This window comes from Capricornis sumatraensis, chromosome 18, assembly GCF_032405125.1.
Source record: "Capricornis sumatraensis isolate serow.1 chromosome 18, serow.2, whole genome shotgun sequence".
Lineage (NCBI taxonomy): Eukaryota > Metazoa > Chordata > Mammalia > Artiodactyla > Bovidae > Capricornis > Capricornis sumatraensis.
The window spans coordinates 45,154,120-45,181,681 of record NC_091086.1 but is presented as its reverse complement, the minus strand read 5'-3'; the positions used below and the strand labels follow the sequence as shown (position 1 = coordinate 45,181,681).

The window sequence follows — 27,562 nt, the reverse complement described above, 5'->3', positions numbered from 1 at the left end:
GTTGACTCATTGGAAAAGACTCTGATTCTGGGAGGGATTGGGGGCAGGAGGAGAAGGGGACGACTGAGGATGAGATGGCTGGATGGCATCACTGACTCTATGGACATGAGTTTGAGTGAACTCCGGGAGTTGGCGATGGACAGGGAGGCCTGGCATGCTGTGATTCATGGGGTCACAAAGAGTCGGACACGACTGAGCGACTGAACTGAACTGAACTGAACTAGGTGATTTGATTCAGCTATGGATTGAGAATCACTGATCAACTTTTACATTGAGTACATATTTACTGGATCTCTTCTATGCTCTGGGAACTTGTCCTAGGGCTAGGATACAACAGTGAACAAGAATAACAAGAAACCTGCTCTCACAGAGCTTGCTGTTTGAGGGGGATCTGTAAACAACCAACTACATTGGAGTGTGGAGGTGCAATGAAAGTGAGGAGAGGGAAGTCCAGCTCTGTCCTGCCTCAGAGACTTTTTCTAGAGTAGGAGAGCACGGGAGCATGAGGGAGGGTTGAAGTTAGACAGTTGAAGGTGGTGGTGGTTCTGGGTATAGTGTGAGGAGTTAGTTTCCAGCAGAGGTGGAGATAGTGGAAGGTAAAGTTTAGGAAGGTCAGTCTGGCTTCACTTTGAAAAATAGATGGCAGGAGGGATGACCAAGTTATAGCTGTTTCTGTAATCCAGGTAAGGAATTATTCCAGTTTACATGTAGGGTAGTGGCAGTAGTGAGGGACAGGAGTGGCTTCAGGAGTTATTTGAGAAGTAAAATCGATGAGAATAACTGACTCATTAGACATGGAGGAGTGAAAAGCGGGATGAGAAGCCAGGTGTCTGGCGTGGGCAGCCGAGTGCGTGGAGGAGTCATTAGCTATGATACAGAAGATGGTAGGAAGAACAGACGAGGAGCAAGGTGATTCAGATTGTGAATGTAAGTAGGACAAATCTGTGGGTCTGAAATATGAAAGACCATTTGAAGGCACTTCTTTTATTCACCTAATTACATCTGATCCACTCAGTGGTATTCTGTTACCTTAAGAGAAATCCAGGCTTCCTATACATATGAAGAAGTAATACTGCTTATCCAGTATCAGTCACTCTGATAGTGTCACTCCTTTCTTAGTGAAAAATTCAAAGAATAACTCTGCCATCTCTTTGTGCTGAAAGGTAATTTCTTACTTTGAATTCACATTTATTAATATTTTTACTCAGCCACCTTGATAGTCACTCTTTTCATTAGATGAATTACAGGTTATGAAAATCAGATGATTAAAAGGTAGATTTTAAAATAACTACCTATTTCACATTTCATTAACGAGCAGTGAGATTTTGAACACATTTTCATTTATATTATAAAACAGCTGTGTGTTGGCTGCTAGGTTTTTTCTTTCTACTTTTTTGCTTGTAATTCAGGACTGACATTTACTTAGAAGGTGCTACTTAGAGATGTTACTTAGAAAACTGGGTGAATAAATGCTTTCTGGCTTCCGTCACTTTCTACTAGAATGTTCACAGCTTCGATTTTTTCAGTCTCTAGCTAGAGATCTGTTCAGGGATCTAGCAACCTAAGGGACAATGAAGAAAGTTGGTTCTCTGACTAATATTTCCACTAAAGGAACTCCATCTCTGCGCTGCTTCTTCTCTGTGTTTGGTGAAGCCACTATGCTCCAAGAGAGCTACTTGGACATATTCAGAGAATTAAAGCAATGATATTCACCAGAGTTAGCTCCTAGCTCCAACTCATGGGAAGGGGTCTTGACAATCAAACTGAGCATGTTTTGGATTGTGTATCTGTATAAATCTTCCCCAAATATAATTATATATAGTTAAAAGAGAAATGTGACTTCTATTATTTTCTGTTTTATTCATTGCAGATATAGACTATTTCATGTACATTATGGGTTAAACAGACTTCTGTAGGCTTCCCTGAACACCTAAGCATAACATATATTCTTTCTGTGAGAAAATGTGTCCCACATTCTAATGAAAGTTTGAGGAAAAGTCTATTTCTAAAACATTAACTACTTGTACAATGGAACAAAAAAAATCTTCCTTTCCACTCAATTTTTTAGTCCAAGTCCTAATACAGTTGATGGTTCTTCATACTGAAGCTTTATATATGTAACATTGACTCAGCCATTAAACAGTAATTTTCCTTTATTTTTTAATCACAATATGTTGTCATCTAAGCAATAGCCAAGACCTATCTGACCAGCTCAGTTCTTATAAGGATCAGAATGACCAGCTCTCATCTCAACAACCAAATTGCCTTGCCATATAAATACAGCCAAATATATTCCACATTAAGTATAGAATTCACTTGGAATAATAAATCAAGGCTATACTTTTAATAAATATGGCTGTGACTGTGCTATCACAAACCACCCTCAGATGTGGTAGGTATCTTGGGCAGGGATCAGCTGTGTGCCTTCTGCTGGTCTTACCTGTCCTGTCTCAGAGGCTGGCTGAGGCTGGCTGACTTGGGAGAGTTTCATCAGTTCCAACTGAGAAGGTTGGTATCTCTCCATCTATGGTTTCTCATTTTCTAACTAACCAAAAAATGTGTTAACAGTAACAGAGGAGAATCAATTCTCACAGGAGAATTAATTCAGACCCCAAGTGTTTTGCTTCATTTTATTTTGTGTTCACTAATGTCCCATTGGCCAGTTCAAGTCAGAGGCCACCCCCTACCCATTTAAGAAGTGGAGAAATAGATTCTACTTTTTGATGGGAATATCTGCAACGCTTGCATCCACTGCACGGCTGTGGATGAAGAAAGCTGAAGAACCTATGGTCATTTTTACATTCTGCCTCACCACAGGCAACATAGGCAACAAATGATTAATGTTAAAACTTCTAGAATGTTATAACTAGATGAAACCAGTTTCAAAGTTGTTCATGACTTTATTTTTTATTTGATATGTTACTAATAGAAAAAAATTTTTATGTTTATTTTCAATTGAACTTTTATTTAATCTACATTTTTATATAGTTCCCAAGTTCAAGTTTTGCTACTTTCCATAGAGTGTTGTTGTTTGTATCTTGATTCTGAAAATATATAGAGTATTTCTCCCTTAATCTGAAATAGTATTATTAGTGATGCCCAATTTTATTCCTAAACAACTGGATTGAAATTGAAAGAGTTAGTGGCTCAGTTGTGTCTGACTCTTTGTGATCCCATGGATTGCACCCACCAGGCTCCTCTGTCCGTGGAATTCTCCAGACAAGAATACTGGAGTGGGTTGCCATTCCCTTCTCCAGGGGAATCTTCCCAACCCAGGGATTGAACCCAGGTCTTCTGCTTTACAGGCAGATTCTTTACCATCTAGTGTTAAATAGACAACTCCAACATGTAGATGTTCTTCCAAGTCTTCCCCCTGGGGAAGTTTAATTACCTCCTTCTTCCACACGGTGTCTCTGTTTAGACAGATTGAGAGAATTTAGAGGTGCCTTGGAGACCATCTTCTACCCAAACCCCTCATTTCACCTGTCAAGAAATAATCCCTGAAAATCCAAGTTACTTGCCCAAGGCCGCACAGCCAATCAGTGGTAGAGGTGGAGCTACAATGGCCAGGGCCTCCGATTGCCAGTTTAATGCTTCTTCCACTGTTAATGCTTGTTCCCCTTCTTTCTCTTAAGATAGCCAAGGGACGAGTGCATCTAGTTTCTCTCTCAGGTTACAACCACTCTCGAATTTTCTAAGGTAAACTGTAGGTCATTTCCTCTTAGCCTCTTCTCCAGTCTCCCCATCCTAGCACGTAGAAATTGAGATGGCCCTGCCGGGAACTTATCAGATCTGCCATTCTCAGCCAGACAATATCTAGTATTTATATTGAGTGCATACAGCACAATTCCAAGTTTCTGAAAAGATACTTATAATTTGAGAGTTACCCTTTGTTTATAAAATCTTGAAAACAATTACCTAAATTATTTTTGATCAGATTTTAAAGGAAGTAATCATTCATTTAAGATGACTGAGTTGCAAGACCATATGCTTCTGGTTATACAACCTTTGGTGGAAATTTTCATTTTTATAGCTTGAATTTTTTGCCATGTTTGACTTGAAATCAGATGGCAAAAACTGATGCAGGTGAATACTATGCCTTTTACACATGATGTATGTGTAAGCTGCTCAGCTCAGTGGGCTGAGCAAAAGTGGACATGGCCTTGACAAATGACTGGCTCTTGCAATGGTGTTTCCAGGAGGCTTATCGGGAGGAGCAGTTGATCAACCGGCTGATGCGACAGTCCCAGCAGGAACGCAGGATCGCTGTGCAGCTCATGCACGTTAGACACGAAAAGGAAGTTTTATGGCAAAACAGAATTTTCAGAGAAAAACAATATGAGGAAAGACGGCTTAAAGACTTCCAGGATGCTCTTGATCGAGAAGCGGTAAACAATCCTTCCTTAGCAATCCTCCTAAGGTTTCTTTTGATCCTTTCTACCGCATCAAGGTAAACAGGGCTCCATTTAGGTGCCAATCATTTCATGAGTCAGTTTTTTTATATGATCTCTCTATTATCTCCCTGTTTTTATTTTTGTACAGCTACACCAATGGTGCACATAAAATCCGCATACTATACTCTCTCCCTTCAGTCTTGGTTCTTCAAATATTTCACACTCACCACCAGTCCTTGTATCCACGTCTCTCTGATCTTTTTGGTTGTTTGAAGGTCTCCAGTAGATTCTTCAAGAATTGCTCATGGGAATACTATTCCCTGAGTGCTTGTGTAGTGATAACAATATGTGCCTTTTATACGAGTCAGTTTTGCCCCGTATATATATTTTCTTCCCTTGACTATCTTAAACACTTTATTCCATTTTCTTCAGGTATAAAGTGTTGCTGTCCAAAAAAAAAAAAAAAAAGATAATCTAAGTTTCATGTTTTTTAGATGCATAAAGGACTTTCTTTTTCTTTAAAATCCACTAAGTTTACTGGGATGTTATTAGTGTTCATTATTCTAGGTGAATACTGTTCTCAGGAAATGGGAGCATTTTCAAGCTGTCTCCTTTTTATAAAATACCATGAGTCTTTAATAAGCAATACCTTGCTTTCTGGTAAAACAAGATTTCCCTTGCCCATATTGTAGTCTTTTTTCCTCAGAACTAGAACAAGCCATTTTTACAGGCAACCCTGGTTCATTGTAGTTGAGAATGGTTACAGAGCCAAGATATGGGTGCCAGGTATGCTCTTGGCCAACATGATATCATTGTGTTGAGGTCCTATATAGCTCTGAAAGTCAAAGTATCTAATCTTTTAGTTATTTGATATATTAGCATCTTCCTTATTTTTATATGTATTAGTTTTAATAACCAAAATATATTTATATTATCAAGGTGTTTATATGGATCACTTCTTATCTTTTTCCTCTTGAGGTTGTTTCAAATGTATACAATCCATTAATCTAGATTTGATTGAAGAAGTGTAAAACTCACATGGGAAGCATTTTAGATAGCTTGTCTTTACTGTCATAAACTATTCATAAAACCAGGCTGTGCAGAAGAGAAAACCTTACAGAAAATAGGAAGGTAATGTTTTATGTATAAATCAATATAAATATGCTTTATAAACCATGCTGATCATGGTTTCCACTGTGATATTTCATGAAAATGAATTGTAGCTTGTGTCAAAATTAGGCAATTTTGAGAAATACCATTTGGAAAGTACTATATTCCCCAGAGTCAAGAAACTGACCAGTGCTTTTGCCTTTGTAGAACAGATATAGCCGAAACATTAGGAGGAGGGCAGGGAGCCATATCCCCTGTATTAGATCTGCATAATCTCAAGTGTCTTCAAAGGGTGAATTATCTGGAGGATTGTTTCTTTTCTCCTCTTTGACAAGAGTAAACTTGAATGGATTCTGTGGCATTTGCTTACATGAGAAATAAGTGCCTATTTACTAAATATATTTTTTTCACAAGCCTAGTTAATTCTGTGCAGAATAGCAAAGCCCTAGTCTCATGGAGCAGGACTGCTCTCACTGTGGTGAGCAGCATGACCTGTTCTCTCCTTACCTGGCTTGAACTCACTTCAGAGGATTGAGACACTCGGTCTCCCAGAGCCTCAGTGGTCAAAATTGTGAAGCTCTGAATCTCCTGAAAAAAAAAAAAAAAAAAGAAGAAGTCACATTCCTTTCTCTTACGTGATTACTTTTTCCCAAAGCTGAGGTATCTGCCTCCACAGCACCCTTCCCTCTGAGATAACTTGTTTTCATAGTTTGAATGTATAACCTTCTGCAGTAGGAGTGGCGGGTGCCTAAGTAGGGAGTGGGGAGGAAAGGAAGAAAGAGAGAGAGAACTTCATGTTTCTCATCAGGGGTTGGTTTTGCTTTTAAGTTAAATATGCTGATCTCTTTTTTGAAAGCACCTGGGCATCAATTCTATTTTAATTAAAACGGTTCCTGGTTTCAAATTTCAGTGCCACCTGCTATTATTATCAATAATTCTTTGCAATAATGTTTACCACTTGTGAGTATTCACTTTGAGTCCAGCACTGAGTTGTGTTCATCTCATGCATTATCATTCTCACAGCATCATTGGCAGTGGACACTGCTCGTGTCTACATATCACACGTCAGGAAAATGAAACTTAGAAAGCTCAAAGTTGCACAGCTTGGTGGAGAAGCCAGAGCACAGTGGCTCTCAGAGTCTAGGCTCATCACCACTGAGATTTACTGCCTCCCACAGATTTCCTTTCTCCTTTTCCTTCTTTCTTTATTTGGGGCTGCAACCCACTTTGCTGTGATGGGACCGGAAATTGTGGTGGGTTTAGCATGGGGGAGGAGAAAGGGGTAGAAATAGCAGACTCTGAAGCTAAAAAAGAAGGAAGGAAGGCCTGGAAGGAAAGAGAGAGTGAGGAGAGGGGAAGGGAGGGAGGAGAACTGAGAGGAAGCTGCTTTGTTCCTGCAGAAGGAATTCCTGGGCTCCCAAGGTTTGAGTTCCATAGCATCCTAAATATTCCGCACGCCTTCCAGGCTCTTTGTAGTATCAATAATCCCACCTCACAACCCATTTCACTGGCTCTCTCCATAAAGTCTCATCTGAGTGCTCCTAGACTCTCAGATTTCTCTTCCCTTCACACTTTGAGAAGCATGCCGTAAGCATACTTACACTTAAACCAGGTGCTTTCTCCATGACAACAGGGCCTACAAAGCAATACAGCAACAATAGCAAGTACTAGTGTAATTCCTGGACCTGCCAAATGTTCAGAATCTACCTTAGAGGTCACCTACGCTAACTCCTTTCCCAGCAAAGATAAAGCAAACTAACAAGATAAAGCAGCAATAACAAAACAAATGAAGCTTCCCTTTGATTCAGTGGACAGTAGCAGCCCATTGTCATGTATTTTGCCCCTTGTGACTGAGATATTTGCTCTCACAGTTAATTTCTGTGCATGCTAAGTCTTTATACCATCCCGGCCTCCCAGTGAACAGATGGAGATGTAGGAGGTTTCAGCCTGGCCCAGGTCCCGTAGCTAGTGGGGCTTCCCAGGTGGTGCAGTGGTAAAGAACCTGCCTGCCAATTCAGGAGATACTGAAGGCATGGGTTTGACTCCTGGGTTGAGAAGATCACTTGGGATAGGAAATGACAACCCACCCCAATATTCTGGCCTGGAAAATCCCATGGACAGAGAAGCCTGGCAGGCTACAATCCAGCAGCTGAGCACACATGCCATGCCTGCAGCTAGGACTTGAGTCCTGTACAAACTGAGGCTTGAATTCAACCACAGCTCCTCTAGGCCCACATTAACCACCATTGTACATTCATTGGGTTACCTTGGGAGGTAGGTTACATTGGGAGGCAGGTCTTGTTTCTGGAGCATGTCAGCACGTGATTGAATTTCTCAAGGAGTTGGTATAACTATTTGAAAACATTTGGTTGTGCCAAGTTTGGCCTTTTACTTGGTGTAAAGAAAGTGTTCCCTAAACAAAATAAGAGTGCAAACCAAGCAGAGAGTTATATCAAACCATTTAAATATTTTCTTACTTTCTATATAAATACATGTCTTTATGAATTTATCAATTTATTAAGGCTGTAACAGCAGAAGGCTTCATTGTTTACATTTAACATTTGTTGGCAAATGTGTGATATTCTCAAGCCAGAATAATCAGGGAATTTCCAAAATATTTTCTAAGTATAAATCAGTATTCCAGAAGTCTCCTGGTAAAAGACATAGGGCATTAGCCAGAGTAGATATGTTAGATTAATTGGTCTTCTGAGATGGGCACAAAGGGGCCAGCTATGCTTGGTGCCCTGCACAACTTGCCTGTTGCTCTGTGACCCCCAACTCTGTTTGCAGCCCATGAACTCAGGACTTCTTGAATACTTCAGATCTAATTTATCATTAATCCATGCAGCACACTTCTCTCTGCACTAGGTTTTGCTGATAACATAAGCTAAGGGTGAACTATTTCTAATATTGTCTTTACCATAATACTTAGTACTTAATGTATTAAGGAGAAAGTGCTGTCTTATGATTTATCATTTTCCTGATATGAAAGGAGGTTACATTCTATTTAGAGATTTTTCTTTTTCTTTAGCTATTGAAACGATGACATTATTTTTACCTGAATCACTGTCCAGTTATGGTGATTTATGGGAGAGGAGTTTGGGGGAAAATGGATACATGTATGACTGAGTTCCTTTGCTGTTCATCTGAAACTGTCACAACACTGTGACAACATTATTGGCTATACCCCAGTACAAAATCAAATCTCTAAAATATATGTCTTTTCCTTCTCAGGCTTTAGCCAGACAAGCCAAGATTGATTTTGAAGAACAAGCCCTCAGAGATAAGGAAATTCATGAGCAGATTGCCATAGAAAGAGCTCAAGCTCGTTACAAAAAGCATTATTCAATATGTGCAGAAATTTTGGATCAGATACTTGATCTGTCCACTAAGGTGGCAGACTATCGATTGTTGACAAATAAGTAAGTGTTGTTTTTTTTTATAGTTAATACAATAGAGACACCAAAGAAAGTGAGAAAAGAGTAAGATTGTGGCACTAAATTGATGAGTAAAGAGAGACAGTGATTATTCTTGAAAGACTTAGAAGTGGGGTCCAGAATACCTTGATTACAGACTTATTTCACCCAGTTACTAGCCTGATTTAATTTGTATTTATGTCTTTTAACATTTAAACCTTGTATCTAAATTCTCTATAATTTACAAAGATGACTATAATAATTTATTTAAAATATTAGGAGCTTCCTAGAAGACTGGAATTACTTAAATTTTTTTGTTTTACTAATCAAAATCACTTTTCATTGCACATTCTTTCTAAAAGGAGTCAATCTATTTGTAAGGAAACATTTAACAGTACAGAAAATATTAAGAATACACCATTGCCAAAATCAGAACAAAGGATAGGACTTCTCAGTTGTCTAGTGGTTAGGATTCTGGGCTTTCACTGGCATGGTATGGATTAAATCCCTGCTTGGCAAACTGAGATCCTGCAAGCCATTCAGCAATGCCAGATAAAGTAGAAACTTAAAAACAAGGAATACGTTGAAACATAGTTATAGAGGTGTCAGTAGATATGCCAATTCCTGCAATTGAGCTGCAGATTTTATCTGTGCTTCCAGGTGGAAAAAGCAAAAAGAGCAACATGGTTTGTCATATGATGTCTCATTTCCATTTCTAGCTCTTTACAGAATACATCACTCTTCTTGGTTCTCAGTTTAGAATAATGGTTTTCTCTTGTGGCCCCAGCTAAGATACAATAAGTAGTGTAGTGTATCTGTGGAGAATTATCTCAGCAACAGCTTTTAAGCAAATATGACATCTGGCTTCAGAGACCAATTTCTTGTGATGTCCTTTGCTGGAAGCTGAAAGGGAGTGATAACATTGCAGTTCTCAGCAAAAGCAAAAGGATAAGGCACTCCACTTAAGTCTGTACACTTTTGATGTTATCCAGACTGAGATCTTCTTGAAAACCCACAGTGAAAAGAATGAAGGCCCCATGATATTCAGGGTCAATAGAAGATGGGGAGATAATCCCATCACCTCTGGACTTGACAGGAACTTTCTCCACTGCTTTCACCCTGACAGCCATGTTTCTGACATCAGTTCAGCTCAGTTGCTCCTTATCCGACTCTGCGATGCCATGAACTGCAGCACGCCAGGCTTCCCAGTCCATCACCGACTCTGGGAACTTGCTCAAACTCATGTCCACTGAGTCGGTGATGCCATCCAACCATCTCATCCTCTGTTGTCCCCTTCTCCTCCTGCCTTCAATCTTTCCCAGCATCAGGGTCTTTTCCAGTGAGTCAGTTCTTCGCAGCAGGTGGCCAAAGTATTCGAGCATCAGCATTGGTCCTTCCAATGAATATTCAGGACCGATTTCTTTAGGATTGACTGATTTAATCTCCCTGCAGTCCAAGGGACTCTCAAGAGTCTTCTCTAACACCACAGTTCAAAAGTATGTTTCTGACATAATACTGTATAAAAACTACTAAATGAAATAACATGATGATGAGGACATTTTGAAGATAAAACTATAATGGTACAAGATTGAGAAAAGAAAAATAAGACTAAAAATTGAAATGAATTAAGGAGTAAATGTTTAAAAATACTTTTTCCTGTTAATATAAATTCAAAATTTTGAAATTAGAATAAACTGATGAAGAAGTAATCTACAAAAAGGTTGAAAAGGAAAGGTGATACAATGCATTATAATGATAAAAAATAGAGTAATAAGATAAAAAATAGAGTAATAGAATAAAAAATAGAATATAGTAGATATAAATATAAAAACATAAAAAAATAATATGGAGTGGGGGAAGTACAGCTTGATTTCCCTAAGTAAAATCTCATAATTCAAAATCTCATAATTGAAACATAAACAGAAATCTTATTCTACTGTGGGAAAATGGAGTGGACGCTCCTTTCCCTATTTCGTCCACTAAGTACAGTGAAAAACCCTGGACGTTGTGAATGAAACAAGCATAAGAAGGCTCTGAAGATGGAAGGAAGAAGTGGGACTGGCTGATGACCTCAGGACTCTGTGATGAGCTTCCTCAGTTCTTTCTCTTTTTGCCTCACACATCCCAGATGGGAACTGAATATTCTGGAAACAGAGATACTAATGGTATAGATACTAATGGTGTAGACAAAAAATAAGCCTGACAAGAACCTGCTGTCTCTAGTCGGTTAAGGAGCAGCCTAGCAAGATGAAAAACTTTCAGACGATAACCAGTCTTTTCCAACTATCACATGCAAGAAAAATGTAGCCCCACTTCCACCTCAGCCAGCAAAGGCAAGGAGGGAGCCTGTCTTCCACCCTCACAAGACTGTAACAAGGGACCCCATCACCCCACCAGGATACCATCCCAGAGGACAGGTAGGAAGCATGGACTTCCACCCCCACCAGGCAGGACCGACCACTGCTCCCTCCCCATAAGGGTCATGTTAGAGGAGCCAAGGGAGGGTCAGGACCTTCACCATTGCCCGCTGGTCACAAGGCCACCCCCACTGTGGTAGAGACCTGGTGAGGGGACAGAACTGCCACCTCCTTCATCAGCAACAAAGTTGCCTTTCCCTCTGGTGATGAGGAAGTCCACATGGGGACCTCTGTCCTCACCTGTCAGTAACATGATGGCCCCTTCTCCTTCCCTTCCTCAAGCAATGTCAGATAAAATCGACTAGAACAGAAGGTTTATATATGATCCTGGGTGTCACAGCATAATCCAAAAATGTGCAGACTTCAGGAAAAAGAAAAGCCATGCATCATACCAAACGCCAGGGAGAGCTCAAACTGAATGTAAAAACGAAATATATAGAATGAAGTTTCCAGAGGTATTAATAGCATACGTTTTTAAGGGGCTTTTACTTTGAAATTTTGTGTCTAAAAAAGGCAATATAGAAATGCTTATATACGGGTTCAATTGTTCTCCTGCCCCAGAAAGCTATATTAAAAGTTCTACCCGCCCCATACCCCAGAGTGTAACATTGTTTGGAAATAGTCTTCACTGATTATTTAAGATCAGGTCACACCCATGGAAGGTGGGGCCCTTATTAAAGATGCCTGGTGTCCTTATAAGAAACAGAAAAGATGCACATAGAGAGAACACCTTGTGATCACATCAGGGGAGAATCACACAGCTGCCAGTCAGAGAATGCCAGAGGTCCCCTGACACCCCTGGTAGAGCCTGGAAAGGAGACTGTGAGAAAAGGGTTTCTCACACGTCTGCTCCATGAACGCCTCTGTTGGGTGAGGCTGTGGAGATAGTCTCAGCCGTGCTGGCTGGGGGCCAGCATGAAAGGAGCTAAACGTCAATCACCTGTCCTAGGGGCAACGTTGAGTTTTCTTTTCACCCATAGAAGGATTATTTCTGTGTCAAATAGGTGACCTAAAAATCCCCTTACAGAGCACAAACTTAGCTAGTAAGGTGAGGACTTCCTGTGTGTATTGTTTTTGACTATCATAGTATTTTATAGAGTCATATACTAGTCTGACTTCTGTTACTCTCTAAATCCTGCTTTGTGAAAATTAATATTGAGAGAACATTGATTATATGAAGTCATTTTTATTTTAATGCAAAATACACAGAATTTTAAAATTCCAGGAGCATTAATATCAAACGTTGAAGGGGTCGTTTGCTTTGAAATTTTAAGTGTCTTTTACTTGCAAGTGAATACAGTGTTTACGCATATATGTTAAGATCTTTTTACTCTCTACTATTGACTGTCAAGATAATGTTATTCCCTCTGTACTTTGCTAAAGAAGATGTTATCAACATTTTTTTTTTCCAAGAACACAGGGATATTCTTGGTATTAGCCTTCTTACATCAACTGACTTTTGTTAGGACTTCTTAACAAAATTATCAATATTCAGATAAGAGAATATTGATTCAGTAATTGCCACATTAAGTTGTTGACAATATATAAGTTGTTAATCATTTACTTCAACACAGGAGCCCATGCCATTTTAAAAATTCATGTTAGAATTTTTCTATGCTTGAGTATATTAGTTATAAACTTCATATCTCTGCAATATCTAATAAATATAAATATTTTATTAATGGAAAACAAAATATATTATGTTTGAAGTTTGCATTTAATGAAAAACTACCTTGTGGAGAAAAATACATAAAATAAAATTTACCGTTTTAACCTTTTTCAAGTGACTTTCAAACCGTTTAAAGTTTACTGGCATTGGGTACAGTCACACTGTTGTGCAACCATTCCCTCCATCCATCTCCAGAACTTTTTCATCATCCCAAACTGAAGTGATGTACCCATTACATAATAAGTCCCCATTCCCCTTCCCTCCAGCCCCTTGTAACCTCTGTTCTGTTCTCTGTTTCTATGAATCTGTCTATTTTAGGTACCTCATATAAGTAAAATCATATTTGTCCTTTTGTATCTGGCTTATTTCATTTTAGTATGATGTCTTCAAGGTTTATGCATGTTGTAGCATGTCTCACAATGAAATACAGCTCTTTAGGTTGTAATTTCAAGCTAGGTTGTAATTTCAATTTCCACTATTTTTAGAGAAATGCATCTGAGTTATGTTAGGCTCTTTCCTTCCTTTGCACATTTTGTTCCTCTTGGAACTGTTTTTTGATTACTCTGTCCTGACTGCCTCCAAGTCATTCATCTAACTTAAATAGAAAAAGTACTGAAAAATAATTGCAAAGGCTACCAGATGTTCAGTGACAATAAAAGCCACCATACATTAGATTTTTCTGTTACAAATTACTTGCAAATATGCAAACTAGTTGTCATATTAAAGGGGCCTCGGAAAATATTCTGTCTATTCTGCATAAGAGGACACTGATATTGGCACAGTTAAATGATATTCAAAGCTTGCACAGCCATTTAGTATCACAGCTGGAAATCAAAGAAACTAAGTTTTATGATTAGTGGTCATTATTTTTAGATATAGTGTGCTTTTAGTGCACAGTCAAAGCAAGTTTGACTTTAGGTAACATTCATTCATTCATGCTACTAAGTTTCAGCCATTTTACTGGCTGTTAGGAATGTCATAGTAAGTGGAACTTCTGGCCTCAAATAGCAGAGTCTGGGGAATGAACATGGTAATAGAAAGGCTAAGATTTAAGATGTGTGTTTAACTAACCATTGCTTTATCTCAACCTTTTTTTTCTTTCTTTGTTGCTGTAGCCTGATCCCATATAAGTTGATGCATGATTGGAAGGAACTGTTTTTCCATGGAAAACCCATATATGAGCAAGCCTCTCTTAGACATTTACCAACTAAGCTCTCTGCAGAACACCTTGTAGAACTGGAGAAAAGGAACTTGCTAGATAACAATGATTATGAAGAATATAAGGTACCTATCAATGTGGAATAATTAAAGAGCATGCAACATAATAAATGCCATTGCTTTATATTAATTTTGTGATATTATTTCTTTTCATCTCTATTAAATAAAATGGGGTGTTTTGTGTTCTATTTTGCCTTAGTTTAATTTGTATTTATAGTAATAACTTAAATGGCTAGCCTATTCATAATTCATTATCTGTTACTTCCAGTAATATTGGAGAGTGGTCTGAAATAAAATTAAGCATAATACAATAGGTGGATTTCAGAATTTTGAAGTTTTTAATTTATTTGTTAGCAGTTTTCTTTGAGTGAGCTATCTACCTTTGCTTCAAAACCCCTGGTCAAATGTGTTTTCCTAGTAATTTATCTACATAGCATATTGCTTTTAGAGGAAAATAAAAGGGGAGAAGATCTGAGGTTTTGAGTGATACAGATGCATTTTTATTCAATAATTTGATTCAGTGTTGTTGTTTTTTTTAATATGGGTGCCAGCTGTGCTTCTTAAAAGAGCCCCTGAAAGACCACTGGGATAAACCAAACTGAGATCTTATTATTGGCACTGCCAGCTGCTAACTGTGAGGCCTGTAGTGCTAAGAGTCTTGATTTCATATCTGATATATGAAATGGGGATAACAATATGACTACCTTATTGTGTTGTTGTGAAACTTATTTAAGACAATATGTGTTAAACACTTAGCCAAGTGCAATACATGTTGGATGCAAATAATATGTACTAATTTCTTTCCTGACCACCCTGCCCTCCCTATCCTACTTCATCTCACCTTTAGCAGGAAAGATGTGAAATGAATAGCTATGGGATAGAAGTTCTGGGTAGATCATCAGCAATGGAATGGCAAATGAGGCTTTTTATTCTTAAAAATATGATTGAACGGGTTTTAGAAGGGTAGTAAGTACAATATGAAAAAAAGATGATTTGACCCAATCATTTTCTGATACTTAGCAAATACTCAATGTTTATTGAAAGAAGGCACAAATAAAATTAATGAGTGACAATAAACAGGGCAAAGTGTAAAATAGCAATAATATGAAAATATTAAAAAAGAAGATAAGCTTTTTATAAAAAGATAAGAGAGATTTTGTTGTTATTATGAGAAACTAAATGTATATCATATTTTAATTGGATAAGTCTATATATACATCTCACTAAAATAATTATTAAGGATTGATCAGAACCTTATAGGATATATGTTCATATTTATTTGCATGGTCATAGAATATTCTAGATCTAGTATGTCAACCTAAAGTACAATGCTGCCTAATAAAATTCTTTGACATTGTCAACCTATGTGAAGGTATTTCTTTCCATTGTAGATTCAAAGTCATTTTATTTGACAGATTTTGCTGACTCATGAAATACTTGTTTCTGAATTATTTCTTAACCAGATCTATCTTGTTGCTTTCATAAATCAGGAGACCTGGTAGTCTGCAGCTTAGCAAAGACTTGTCTTTTTAACTTTTTTTCTTGTTTGGGAAATTGTTACCACAGGAACATGCTTGTCTTAGCCACATCCTGAAGTAGCTGGTATGTTTCTTTTGCAGCAAATTATAAACATTTTCTAGGAGTATGTGAACGTCTGATAATGCTATGTATTTTATTTCTGGATTTGGCTGTTGTCCTGGAAGTGAATATTACCTTAGGATATCTGATACGTGTTATATGCTGTGTTCCTTTTGACTTTGCGATAGAAACTATACCATATACGGGTGTTAGCGGATTTACTGTAAACAGTCCTTTATTATTCCCTATTATTAGAACTTTCATTTCTTCAGATACTTGTTAAATGTTTTGCATTTAAGTAAATAATAAATGTCTTAACTTTGAAAATGCATTATCTGGCTTAAATCAGTTCAGTTCAGTTCAGTTCAGTTCAGCTGCTCGGTCACGTCTAACACTTTGCGACCCTATGGACTACAGCACTCCAGGCTTCCTTATCCATCACCAACTCCCAGAGCTTGCTCAGACTCATGTCCATCAAGTCAGTGATGCCATCCAACCATCTTATCCTCTGGCTTAAATAGTCTTTCACAAGAGACAGGGGATCAACACATGTGGCTTAATAAACATGGAACAGTTTTAGCAAAATGCTAACTTTGCTCAAAATTTTTAATCCTTCAGCCAAATACATAGCTTAAAAATGGATCTTCAAAAAGTTTACATTCGTAGCATATTTTATTAGTGCCTATATCCACCATCCATCCATCCAATACCTTGGCACCTAATTCGAAGAGCCAGCTTATTGGAAAAGATCCTGAGGCTGGGAAAGATGGAGTGCAGGAGGAGAAGGAGGTGACAGAGGATGAGATGGTTGGATGGCATCGCCAACTCAATGGACATGAGTCTGAGCAAATTCTGGGATATTGTGAAGGACAGGGAAGTCTGGCATGCTATAGTCCATGATGTTTCAAAGAATCAGACACAACTAGCAACTGAACAGCAGTATCTACCATCTGTATAGAACTGATGCTTCCTGGTTTTGAGATCATACTTTTAAAACTTGGTTAGAGGAAGCAATCATGTTTTCTTTTTAATTTTTAATTATTTTAATTAGAATATAATTGCTTTACAATGTTGTGATAGTTTCTGTTGTACAATAAAGTGAATCAGCCACACACATATGTACATATCCCTTCTTCCTTGGATTTTCTTCCCATTTAGGTCACCACAGAGCATCAAATAGAGTTTCCTGTGCTATATAGTAGGTTCTCATTGGTTATCTATTTTATACATTGTACTGCATATATGTCAATCCCAGTCTCCCAATCCATCCTATCCTACCTTTTCCCTTCGGTATCAGTATCAGTTCAGTCACTCAGTCATGTCCGACTCTTTGCGACCCGATGGACTGCAGTGTGCCAGGCTTCCCTGTCCATCACCAACTCCTGGAGCTTGCTCAAACTCATGTCCACCAAGTTGGTGATGCCATTCAACCATCTCATCCAGGTCAGAATTTTGTATGATGTGCTCTGCATATAAATTAAATAAGCAGAGTGACAATATACAGCCTTTGACATATTCCTTTCCCAATTTTGAACCAGTTCATTAGAATTTTCCAGTCTGTTGTGATCCACAGTCAAAGGCTTTAGCATAGTCAATGAAGCAGACGTTTTTCTGGAATTCTCTTGCTTTTTCTATGATCCAACAAGATGTCGATTTGATCTCTGGTTCTTCTGCCTTTTCTAAATCCAGCTTGTCCACCTGGAAGTTCTCAGTTCATGTACTGTTGAAGTCTAGCTTAAAGGACTCTGAGCATTACCTTGCTAGCATGTGAAATTTTAAAAAATTTAAATATTGCACCTAGAAACTAACATAAAAACAATTTTTTGCTCATGTCCATGTCATATATAGCCACCAAAAATTTGACTCCTTTTTCCTCACATTATTTCCCAATCATCATATTCTTTTCTTAGAATGGCTACATGTGAGAGAACTCTGGACCAGGAATGGTGTGGCCAAAAATATAATTTATCTCTCCTAAGAGGGAGGCAGAAGCCTCCTTATGGAGCCATACCCTGCTGGGATTCCCAAGCAACCACTACAGGATAAGAGTTGTTTAGTGGAGAATGGGGAGGAGTCCAAAATCCTATGGACCATGAACAACAGGCTAAGCCAAGAGCCCAACTGCCCCAGTTCAATTGACAGCATGGCTCCCACACAGCAGCCACTAGTTCTCAGTTATTCAGTGGACTCCTGTTGGCAAACCCCAAGCTCCCCCAAATGCAAATCCCTTCCATGCTCCTTACTGGCAAACGACTCACAGGTCCATAGTATTTCATTTTAACATAAGCTGCTTATTAGCAATTAGCTACTGAATGAGTTTGAGTTACTATAACTGGGTATTCAAACTAAATTTAGCTCATGGCCACGGTTTCCTGTTGATGCAGATATTTCTAAGAAGTCCCTACCACAAAGCACTTGGAAATTTGAGGGCTCTACTGTGCATGCCCACGAGCAAGGTGTAATTGGAATTCCTACAATTTGGAGGGAGGATATTTTGTGTCCAGCACATCATCCCTGTTGTCTGATGCTGGTCATAGTTTTTCATTGCTGTTATTTTTGTTTTCAATGAAAATTGCTATTTAATGATCTCTTGAGTTTGCTGTAGTTGTTAGGTTAACCCTATAATGTGTGCTGTGATGAATGTTTTTATCTTAACACTTTGACTCGTGATTTACATTAACTAGACTTTAAGATGTAGCTGTATATGTTAGGGTTTAACATTCATGTTTTTGTCACTACTGCAGATGTATCCCCAAATTTATTTATATAATAGAACTTATTATCACTGGATTTATTTTCCCACATGGAAATAGGGTTGTGGGACTAAATGAGCCATGGGGGGGCTCTATCTTCCTATATAAGTCTCATCTGCCTTATTTGACCCAAAGGCACTATCCAAATACTAACTTCTTACTCTCCAGCTCCAGCCTTTGTTGTTGATCCAGTGGCTCTTTAGATTTGACATTTGACAGTGGACTCTCCAGCCTAGCTCTTCTGTGGCTCTCTGACTTCCCAGTGAACAACCCAAATTTTTGTGGTTTAGTATTTAATCAGGCTTCCCTGATAGCTCAGTTGGTAGAGAATCCTCCTGCAATACATAAGAGCCCAGTTCAATTCCTGGGTTGGGAAGATCCACTGGGAAAAGGATAGGCTACCCACTCCAGTACTCTTGGGCTTCCCCTGTGGCTCAGCTGGTAAAGAATCCACCTGCAATGTGGGAAACCTGGATTCAATCCCTCGGTTGGGAAGATCCCCTAGAGAAGGGAAAGGCTACTCACTCGAGTATTCTGGCCTGGAGAATTCCATGAACTGTATAGTCCATGGGGTCATAAAGAGTAGAAACCGCCTGAGTGAATTTGTTCTCTGTGGGCTGAATATCAGTTTGAAGCCTGTGTTACTCAGGAAGTGTTGCTGGATAACTGACTGAAGCAAAGCGATCGATTTTAGTAGATGAGTCTTAAGGTCATGTGAAGAGATCTTTTTTTTTTTTAATTGTGGTTGCTGTGTTGTTTGAGTGTGTGTGTTTAAAGATATCCATTGTATTAGCTCAGGCTATCAAAAGAAAATACTGTAGGCTTGGTGGATTCAACAATAGGGATTTATTTCTCATAGTTCTGGGAAATCCAAGACCAAAGTCCCAGCTGATTTGATTTCCCAGTGAGAACTCTTTTTCTGAATTTCTGACAGCCATCTTCTTGTCATGTTCTCACATAAAGGAGGCAGAAAGAGAACTTTGATCTCTCTTCCTCTTCTTCTTCTTCTAAAAGGATCCTAATTCCGTCACAGAGCCTCCACCCTTATCAGTTCAGTTCAGTCACTTAGTCATGTCCGACTCTTTGCGACCCCATGAATCGCAGCATGCCAACTCCTGTTCATCACCAACTCCCGGAGTTCACTCAAACTCATGTCCATCAAGTCGGTGATGCCATCCAGCCATCTCATACTCTGATACTCGTCCCCTTCTCCTCCTGCCCCCAATCCCTCCCAGCATCAGGGTCTTTTCCAATGAGTCAACTCTTTGCATGAGGTGGCCAAAGTATTGGAGTTTCAGCTTCAGCATCAGTCCTTTCAATGAACACCCAGGACTGATCTCCTTTAGGATGGACTGGTTGGATCTTCTTGCAGTCCAAGGAACACTCAAGAGTCTTCTCCAACACCACACTTCAAAAGCATCAATTTTCAGCGCTCAGCTTTCTTTACAGTCCAACTCTCACAACCGTACATGACCACGGGAAAAACCATAGCCTTGACTAGATGGACCTTTGTTGGCAGAGTAATGTCTCTGGTTTTTAATATGCTCCCTTAGTTGGTCATAACTTTCCTTCCAAGGAGTAAGTGTCTTTTAATTTCATGGCTGCAATCACCATCTGCAGTGATTTTGGAGCCCCCAAAAATAAAGTCTGACACTGTTCCACTGTTTCCCCATCTATTTCCCATGAAGTGATGGGATCAGATGCCATGATCTTAGTTTTTTGAATGTTGAGCTTTAAGCCAACTTTTTCACTCTCCTCTTTAACCTCATCTAAACCTAACTGCCACCCAAAGGCCCCACCTCCAAATACCATTACAGTGGAGAGACACAACATATGAATTTTGGAGAGACAGAATTCAGTCCATTACATATGTGTTTATTCAAGACACTTATAAAATGTCTCAAAGCTCAGATTTACTAGTCAAGTAAGGAATCCGTGGTTTCAAATGAAATTGTTTCATGGCCTCTTCTTTGCCTTTCTGGGAAAGAAATCTTAACTTAATGACTTACCTTCTGACTATGAATTTATGATGGTTTTATCTTTTAGTTTCAAACATGCAAGAATATATGTGACTGTTAAGTAGGTAGAGTAAGTAGTTGCTTATATGATGGGAGTGGAGATTTTCTGCTGGGGCATTACGCTTTAACAATTCTGCCAGCCATTGTACCTGTTGCCCCATATTATCATGTGTGCTGAAGACAAGGATGGATGCATCAGAGGAACCTGCTAAAATATAAACATTTCCCAAAATAGATAACCAGAATCATGATCAGCCTCTAAAATAGGAGCCAAGAAGGAAGCTTGGTACTGAACAGAATGTTCTCATGTTTGCTGTATGCATTTCATAGCTGTAATGTTCTTCTGTCTTTGCTTAGATTTTTGCCTCCAACTCCCTAAGTGAAGTGTAAGTTGCTCAGTCATGTCCGACTCCTTGCAACCACATATACTGTACAGTCCGTGGAATTCTCCAGGCCAGAATACTGGAGTGGGTAGCCTTCCCCTTCTCCAGTGGATCTTCCTGACCCAGGAATCAAACCTGGGTCTCCTGCATTGCAGGAACATTGTTTACCAACTTAGCTATCAAGAAAGCCCAACTCCCTAAATTTCTCCTCAAATGGTAAGACTTTCTAGGCTAGGCATCATCATGTAGCTGTGTCCTGGTAGAATCACCATTATGCCCTAGAATACTCATTAATGACCATCAAGTGTACTGATACTAACTCACAAAGCAAAACATCATTTTATTAGTTTTCAAAGGTATACCTATTGATGGCTTAGCCCCAAGAATGCCTTCTGACTATTGTGGGCTAAGAACTTCAGATGACTGGAGTAGGCTTGGCCAGAAGTCTGGCACTGTGCCTGTGGGGTATGTGTCTTATGTAATGGAAGGGAAGCTTGGGTCACTGGTAGAGTGAAAAGAAAGTGAAGTCGCTCAGTCGTGTCCAACTCTTTGCGACCCCATGAACTGTAGCCTACCAGGCTCCTCAGTCCATGGGATTTTCCAGGCAAGAATACTGGAGTGGGTTGCCATTTCCTTCTCCAGGGGATCTTCCCATCCCAGGGATCGAACCCAGGTCTCCTGCATTGTAGGCAGATGCTTTAATATCTAGCTACTACTGGTGGAGTATTTAGCTTCAAATTACTAGAACTGAAAACAAACTAAGTTCATTGGAAAACCATGGTAAGAGCAGTTGAATTCAGGTAACAAGATCAAGACATTAGACCAGAATGGAGAAATGATTTGCAAAATTAAAGAATTGGTACCTAGATAGAAGTAGAATGGAAAAAGGAGTAAGAAGGACATAACCAGAAAGAAGAGCCCTGGGTGACTGATATGAAGTTCACCATTCATTGTTATTTGCTCTGGATCACATAGAATAGAGAGAATCTAATTCTGCCCCTGGCTTCTCATCTAGAACCAGCCAAGACAAGGTGGTGAAAATCTTCCCTAGGCTTCCTGATTTTCTTGTTCATCCTTTGTTACTCTGACAACTATAGGATCCAGCTTCTGTACCACAAGTCCAACTTCTCTTCAATCAACTGCTCAGACTTCCCACCAAATATTTTAGAGATAGCTCTAGGGATCTGGTGATAAATCTTGCAAGAACACAGTGGGGTTCAGTTCAGTTCAGTTCAGTCACTCAGTCATGTCCGACTCTTTGTGACCCCATGAATCGCAGCACACCAGGCCTCCCTGTCCATCACCAACTCCCAGAGTTCACTCAGATTCACATCCATCGAGTCAGTGATGCCATCCAGCCATCTCATCCTCGGTTGTCCCTTTCTCCTCCTGCCCCCAATCTCTCCCAACATCAAAGTATTTTCCAATAGGTCAACTCTTTGCATGAGGTGGCCAAAGTACTGGAGTTTCAGTTTTAGCATCATTCCTTCCAAAGAAATCCCAGGGCTGATCTCCTTCAGAATGGACTGGTGGGATCTCCTTGCAGTCCAAGGGACTCTCAAGAGTCTTCTCCAACACCATAGTTCAAAAGCATCAATTCTTGGGTCTTCAGCCTTCTTCACAGTCCAGCTCTCACATCCATACATGACTACTGGAAAAACCATAGCCTAGACGGACCTTAGTCGGCAAAGTAATGTCTCTGCTTTTGAATATGCTATCTAGGTTGGTCATAACTTTTCTTCCAAGGAGTAAGCGTCTTTTAATTTCATGGGGTTAGTAACCTCAAAAAACTTTAATGGATCCAAGAAAGTCTTTGACTTTTGGTGTTGGGCAGATGTGTTGGGCTGAGGAATAGAGAAACTTCCATCCAAATGATGCCCTACTCTACCACTCCTATCCAGTACCAGAGTCTGTCAGCCATATCATTGAGTACACTGACCCTACAGTAGTCTTTCATACATTTGTCAATGCCATTCCTAAGCTATTTTGGAGCATTGTATACCTCTTTGGTGTCTCAGATGGTAAAGAATCTGCTTACAGTGCAGAAGACCTGAGTTTGATCTGGGTCAGGAAGATTCCCTGGAGAAGGGAACGGCAACCCACTCTAGTATTCATGCCTGGGAAATCCCATGGACAGAAGAGCCTGGCAGGCTACAGTCCATGGAGTCGCAAATAGTCAGACACACCTAAGCGACTAGCACTTTCACTTTCACACCTCTTTGAGATATCAGCGTTTAGTAGTGAAACAAGAAAACAGAGTGACTGTGGGCATTATTATGAGAGAAGGTATGCTGTTTGGAAAAACCGTGTGAATTTTGCAGTGACAAGATTAGAGCAAGTCATAGTGTCTCCATGCTTGTGACATTTGAGAAATTCTAACCAAGCCTGTCTGACTGTCCCTGGCTGGTCAATGGCAACAGATGGGTGAATTCCAATGTAGAGGCCTCTGGAAAAGTTCTTTCTATGGTCTGCAAGACCATAGATATTAGTAAAATAGCGATCTGGAGGGAGACTGCCACCTCCCTGATGATGAACAGAGCATAGTTTGAGCATCTAAGGAATGAAGATTATTGTTTTCATGAGGATAGTCACCACCACCAGAATTGTTTGTGGCACAAGGAGAGATCTGATATAAAGTCCATTGTGATGCTGCCCCAAGGGCGCTTGGACTTCAGGAGAAATGAAGTAACTTTATTCTTATTTTGTTTTAGACTCAGGCAACTGAGCTTTGAAAAGTGCTAGGCTAGCTACACAGCTGCTGCAACTCCCAGGGTGTCACATTCAATGCCTTGGAGGGCCATATGGCTTGCCAGGACACGGAATGAACCAGTAGTGGGAGCCTGTCATTTCGGGGCAAATAAGGTGTTCTCTCAGTGGGTCACTTTGCGTACGTGGAGTCAGACTGCTAAGCAGAATCTCCTGCCTGCTGTTTGCATCTGATTTGTCCTTGGGTTTCAGTAAAACTGAAATGTGTTTGGAACAGGGGATCTCTTAGAGTGGCTTCATCTCAGTTACCCCTGGTAATCAAATCTGAAGACAAAGTATCGGCCCAGTGATTCCAGCTGCATGACTTACAAGTAATTGGTAGCTCAGAGTTTTGGAAAAAGAAGCCTGCTGTGACTCACAACTGCTGAGCTTGCTGAATTTCTAAACTTGTCAGAAGGTAAAGTTATTGAATTGCATAGGGAGGTGTCATGTGGGCTTGTAGGCTTTGTCAGTTTGTTGGTGACTAACCATAGCCAATTTGAATTTTCCTTCTTCCCTCCCATCTATAGCCATATCACCCTAAATGCGCTCGATCTTGTCTGAATTTTCCTCCAAAAATAACCACAAGGTACATGGATGTTGTTGTCCTGGTCTTCTTTTGTGACAGGCTAGAAGTAAACATGTCTGTTTCCATAGTATAATATCGGAAAAGACTGGGGAAGACTGCCTCTGGGACAGAAGTGAGCAGGCTTCTGAGTGAAAGCCATTATAGGATCAGAACCAGTTCTTCATGTATCTTAATGAGCCAGAATTAACCATGAGATCAACTGATAGAAAGGCACTGGCTATTCACAGTGCTGCTTCTAGCCTGAACAGTCTTCAGCTGAGCAGAGCAGGTGAAGCTGTGATAACATCTGCTTTTCCTTTGTTACCATGGGCGACACTTGCACTTCCTGGCCACAGATAAGATGTGGTCCAGACTGAGCAATCTAGCTTAGAGGGATGTGGTGGCATACCTTCTCCCCAGAGGTGCACCTACCATGCCAACGTCAGTCAGTGAGAGCTGCCCAGCACCATGCCCCTGCCTCATCTGGAAGTCAAGGGCCAGTCTGTCAGGCAGGAAAGCGTAGCCAGACATCTGACCAGACTCTGACCTGACTGCAGGTCAGGTGACCTTAGAAAGGCTTCCAGTCTCACTCAGCCAGCTCATCTTTTCAGGTTGTTCTGAGTTCTTCTTGGAACTGGGTGTTGATACAGAGCCTGTTCCATGACAGCTCTTGGAAGAGAGGTCAGGATTGAGCTGCCCATCACCTAACAGGACCTCTTTCCTTCCTCCTTGTTAGAGGCAAAAGAGCATAGCATCCATTTTTCCATCAATCTTTCCTATTTTTGATAAGAACCTGCCTCTCAAACAGGTCCCACACAGTGGTCAAGCCCTATAGGGTTGCCAGTTTACATAAGCTGAATTTCCCATCTGGCAGAATGCCCAACCACCCTTTCTTCTTCTGAGAACCGGGGGTGGTTATAAGGAACTTTAAAGTCTGAATTACAAACATAAGCAGTTCCTCCAGATTCCCTCAGGGTTTTGGGGTGGTTGGAGGAGAAAGTCTGGGAAAGCAAGGCAAAGGACAGAGGCTCCAAAAAGCTACGAGCTTGTACCTTAGTACTTCCCTGTGGAATTTGGTGTCTTCCTGAGTGCCAAATCCTCCAAGCATAGTAACCGGAATGCAACTCCTAGACTTTCCATGTTGCCATAATAATAGATGTGCTTCTCTGACATTTGATTCCCTCTGGTAGGAGACAGGACAGACCTGAACAGAAGGTCAGCCATGAGAAACAGCTCCAGGGCTCATTGAATTCTCAGAGCTGGAACAAAGGTGGTCAAGATAATTTACCTGAAGTAGTCAGAAACAGGAAGAGACAAAGGTGGGACCAAGCCAAGTCCTTTGAGCAGGCCAATGATCAAAGCTGAGACTGGGTAAGAACCAGACTAGAGAATGGAGATGAAGCCAGCAGATTGGTAGCTAGGCAGGCCAGGACTCAGATGAAAGGCTTGGAAGTTAATTGCCACAAACAGAACTAGAATATCTGCCAGTCATGTGGAATACCCTGGGTCAGTGTAATCTGTGAGACCCAAGACAAATATCCAGTTAGGAAAATGAAACTAACTGGATCATAATAGCTTGGCATAGAGCAGACCTTACCTATTCATTCAATCAGGCTGCTCCTTACCCCCTCAGCACCCTGTAAAAATCTCTGGCAGAACTTCTTACAAAGTCCCATTTTATAAATTCTTTATAATTTAGTACATTTTAACTGAGATGCTTCCTGCTGCCATGAAAAAAGATACCTTGGTTTAATAGAGAGCTCTTTGAAAAGCATACTACAAGCTGTTACTTCTAGACCTGCTTCCAGGGTTAGCTAGTTTCATACATTGTGGATTCTTGTTAACTTCCATCTGTGAGGGTGATTCTTGCTGATCTTATCCTAGATTTTAGGTTGGCTTGTGTCTATCTTATTTGGAGAACTAAGTCATCCTTGTACTTAATCAAAATTAATAAGAGGCAATGTCCATGTATTCACTCATTTATTTAGTTCACATATATTGAGCCTATATTTGATTGATTCACTCGTTCATTCAATAAATATTGAATGCCTATTAGGTTCCAGTATGGTTCTGGGAATTGGGAGTGAAAAAAAAGAGCCTTCAGAAACAAAGTCTCTTTAGCTCATTGCCATTGTCCTTAAACTAGTCATCTTTATTCCGGCCTAATTGCCCTCTTTTTCAGTTTTCCTTTTCCCTCATCATGTTCTTATTCCAACCTGACACATCTCCCTTTACTTACCCTTTATCTTTAGTCTTATTAGGAATTTCACAACTGTATTTTTAAGGTGATGCTGTAAAATATGTTCTACCAAATACTCAATCTGTCCGTCTCCACTGGTCCTCTGCCTGACCTAAGCCTTCAGTTCTCTTCGTGGTCAACATTCTGTCCCATTGTGTTTGACCACATTCTACAACTAACCAGTGAGGAAGAGGGCTTTATTCTGACCCCTTTGTGAGGACGCATGCCTTTCTGATTACAGTGCACTTCTTGTTGGGCAAAAATATGGCTGCTGTCTCCCTTAAGGGTATTACCATGTGTGCTTCCAGCAGCAACAAGAGAACTTCTACTAATAGTTAAGCATTCAAAGTCAGTGGTCACACAAGCCTTTGACTCAACCTTTATAACAACCCTGTGAAATAGATATCATTATTATACAAAGATGAAGGAATTGACAAGAGTATAAAGCACTGAGTGCTCATTCAGTCATGTTCGGCTGTTTATAACCACATGGACTATAGCCCATGAGGCTTCTCTGTCCATGGAGTTTCCCAAGCAAGAATACTGGAGTGGGTTGCCATGCCTCCTCCAGGGGATCTTCCCGAACCAAGGATTGAACCATATCTCTTTCATCTCTTGCATTAGCAAGTGGATTCTTTACCACTGCACCCCCTAGGAAGTCCTCATAAGTTATTAACAAGTGCTTTAATATCTCTGGTTAGGCAACAAACCTGTATGTCTTTCCTTTTTAAGTACATATTTTTATCTGTACAGTTCTGTTTATGCTTCAACTTTAGAACCATTTGTGATATCTTGAAGGAAAAATAAATAAATAGCACTAACACTTTTGTTTCATTACATTAAATCAGATTACTTTGGAGAAGAATTAAGTGGCATATAATTTTGGACTTTTTTGAACTTCCCTTTATTCAAGTCATTTTTCTTACACTCGTCAGTAGAAATGCAAGACTATGCTTAGGTTATATTTTTCTCATCAATTCCAATGATTTTTGTCAAAGTTTCTAAATGCAATTTAAAAAGTTGACTTATGCCAAGTAAGCAGAAAAAATATCCA

The 27,562-nt window shown here is 39.8% G+C and overlaps 1 protein-coding gene across 1 annotated transcript in view; it reads left to right on the top strand.

Annotated features, from left to right (window-relative positions):
• The window catches only part of SPEF2 (sperm flagellar 2), a 199,405-nt gene that overhangs the window by 35,359 nt on the left and 136,484 nt on the right, over positions 1-27,562 (top strand). Inside the window, exons 7-9 of the mRNA XM_068990522.1 lie at positions 4,200-4,388; positions 8,739-8,926; positions 14,122-14,290. Of these exons, the coding sequence (XP_068846623.1) occupies positions 4,200-4,388; positions 8,739-8,926; positions 14,122-14,290 (546 nt within the window). The remainder of the gene's footprint in view (positions 1-4,199; positions 4,389-8,738; positions 8,927-14,121; positions 14,291-27,562) is intronic.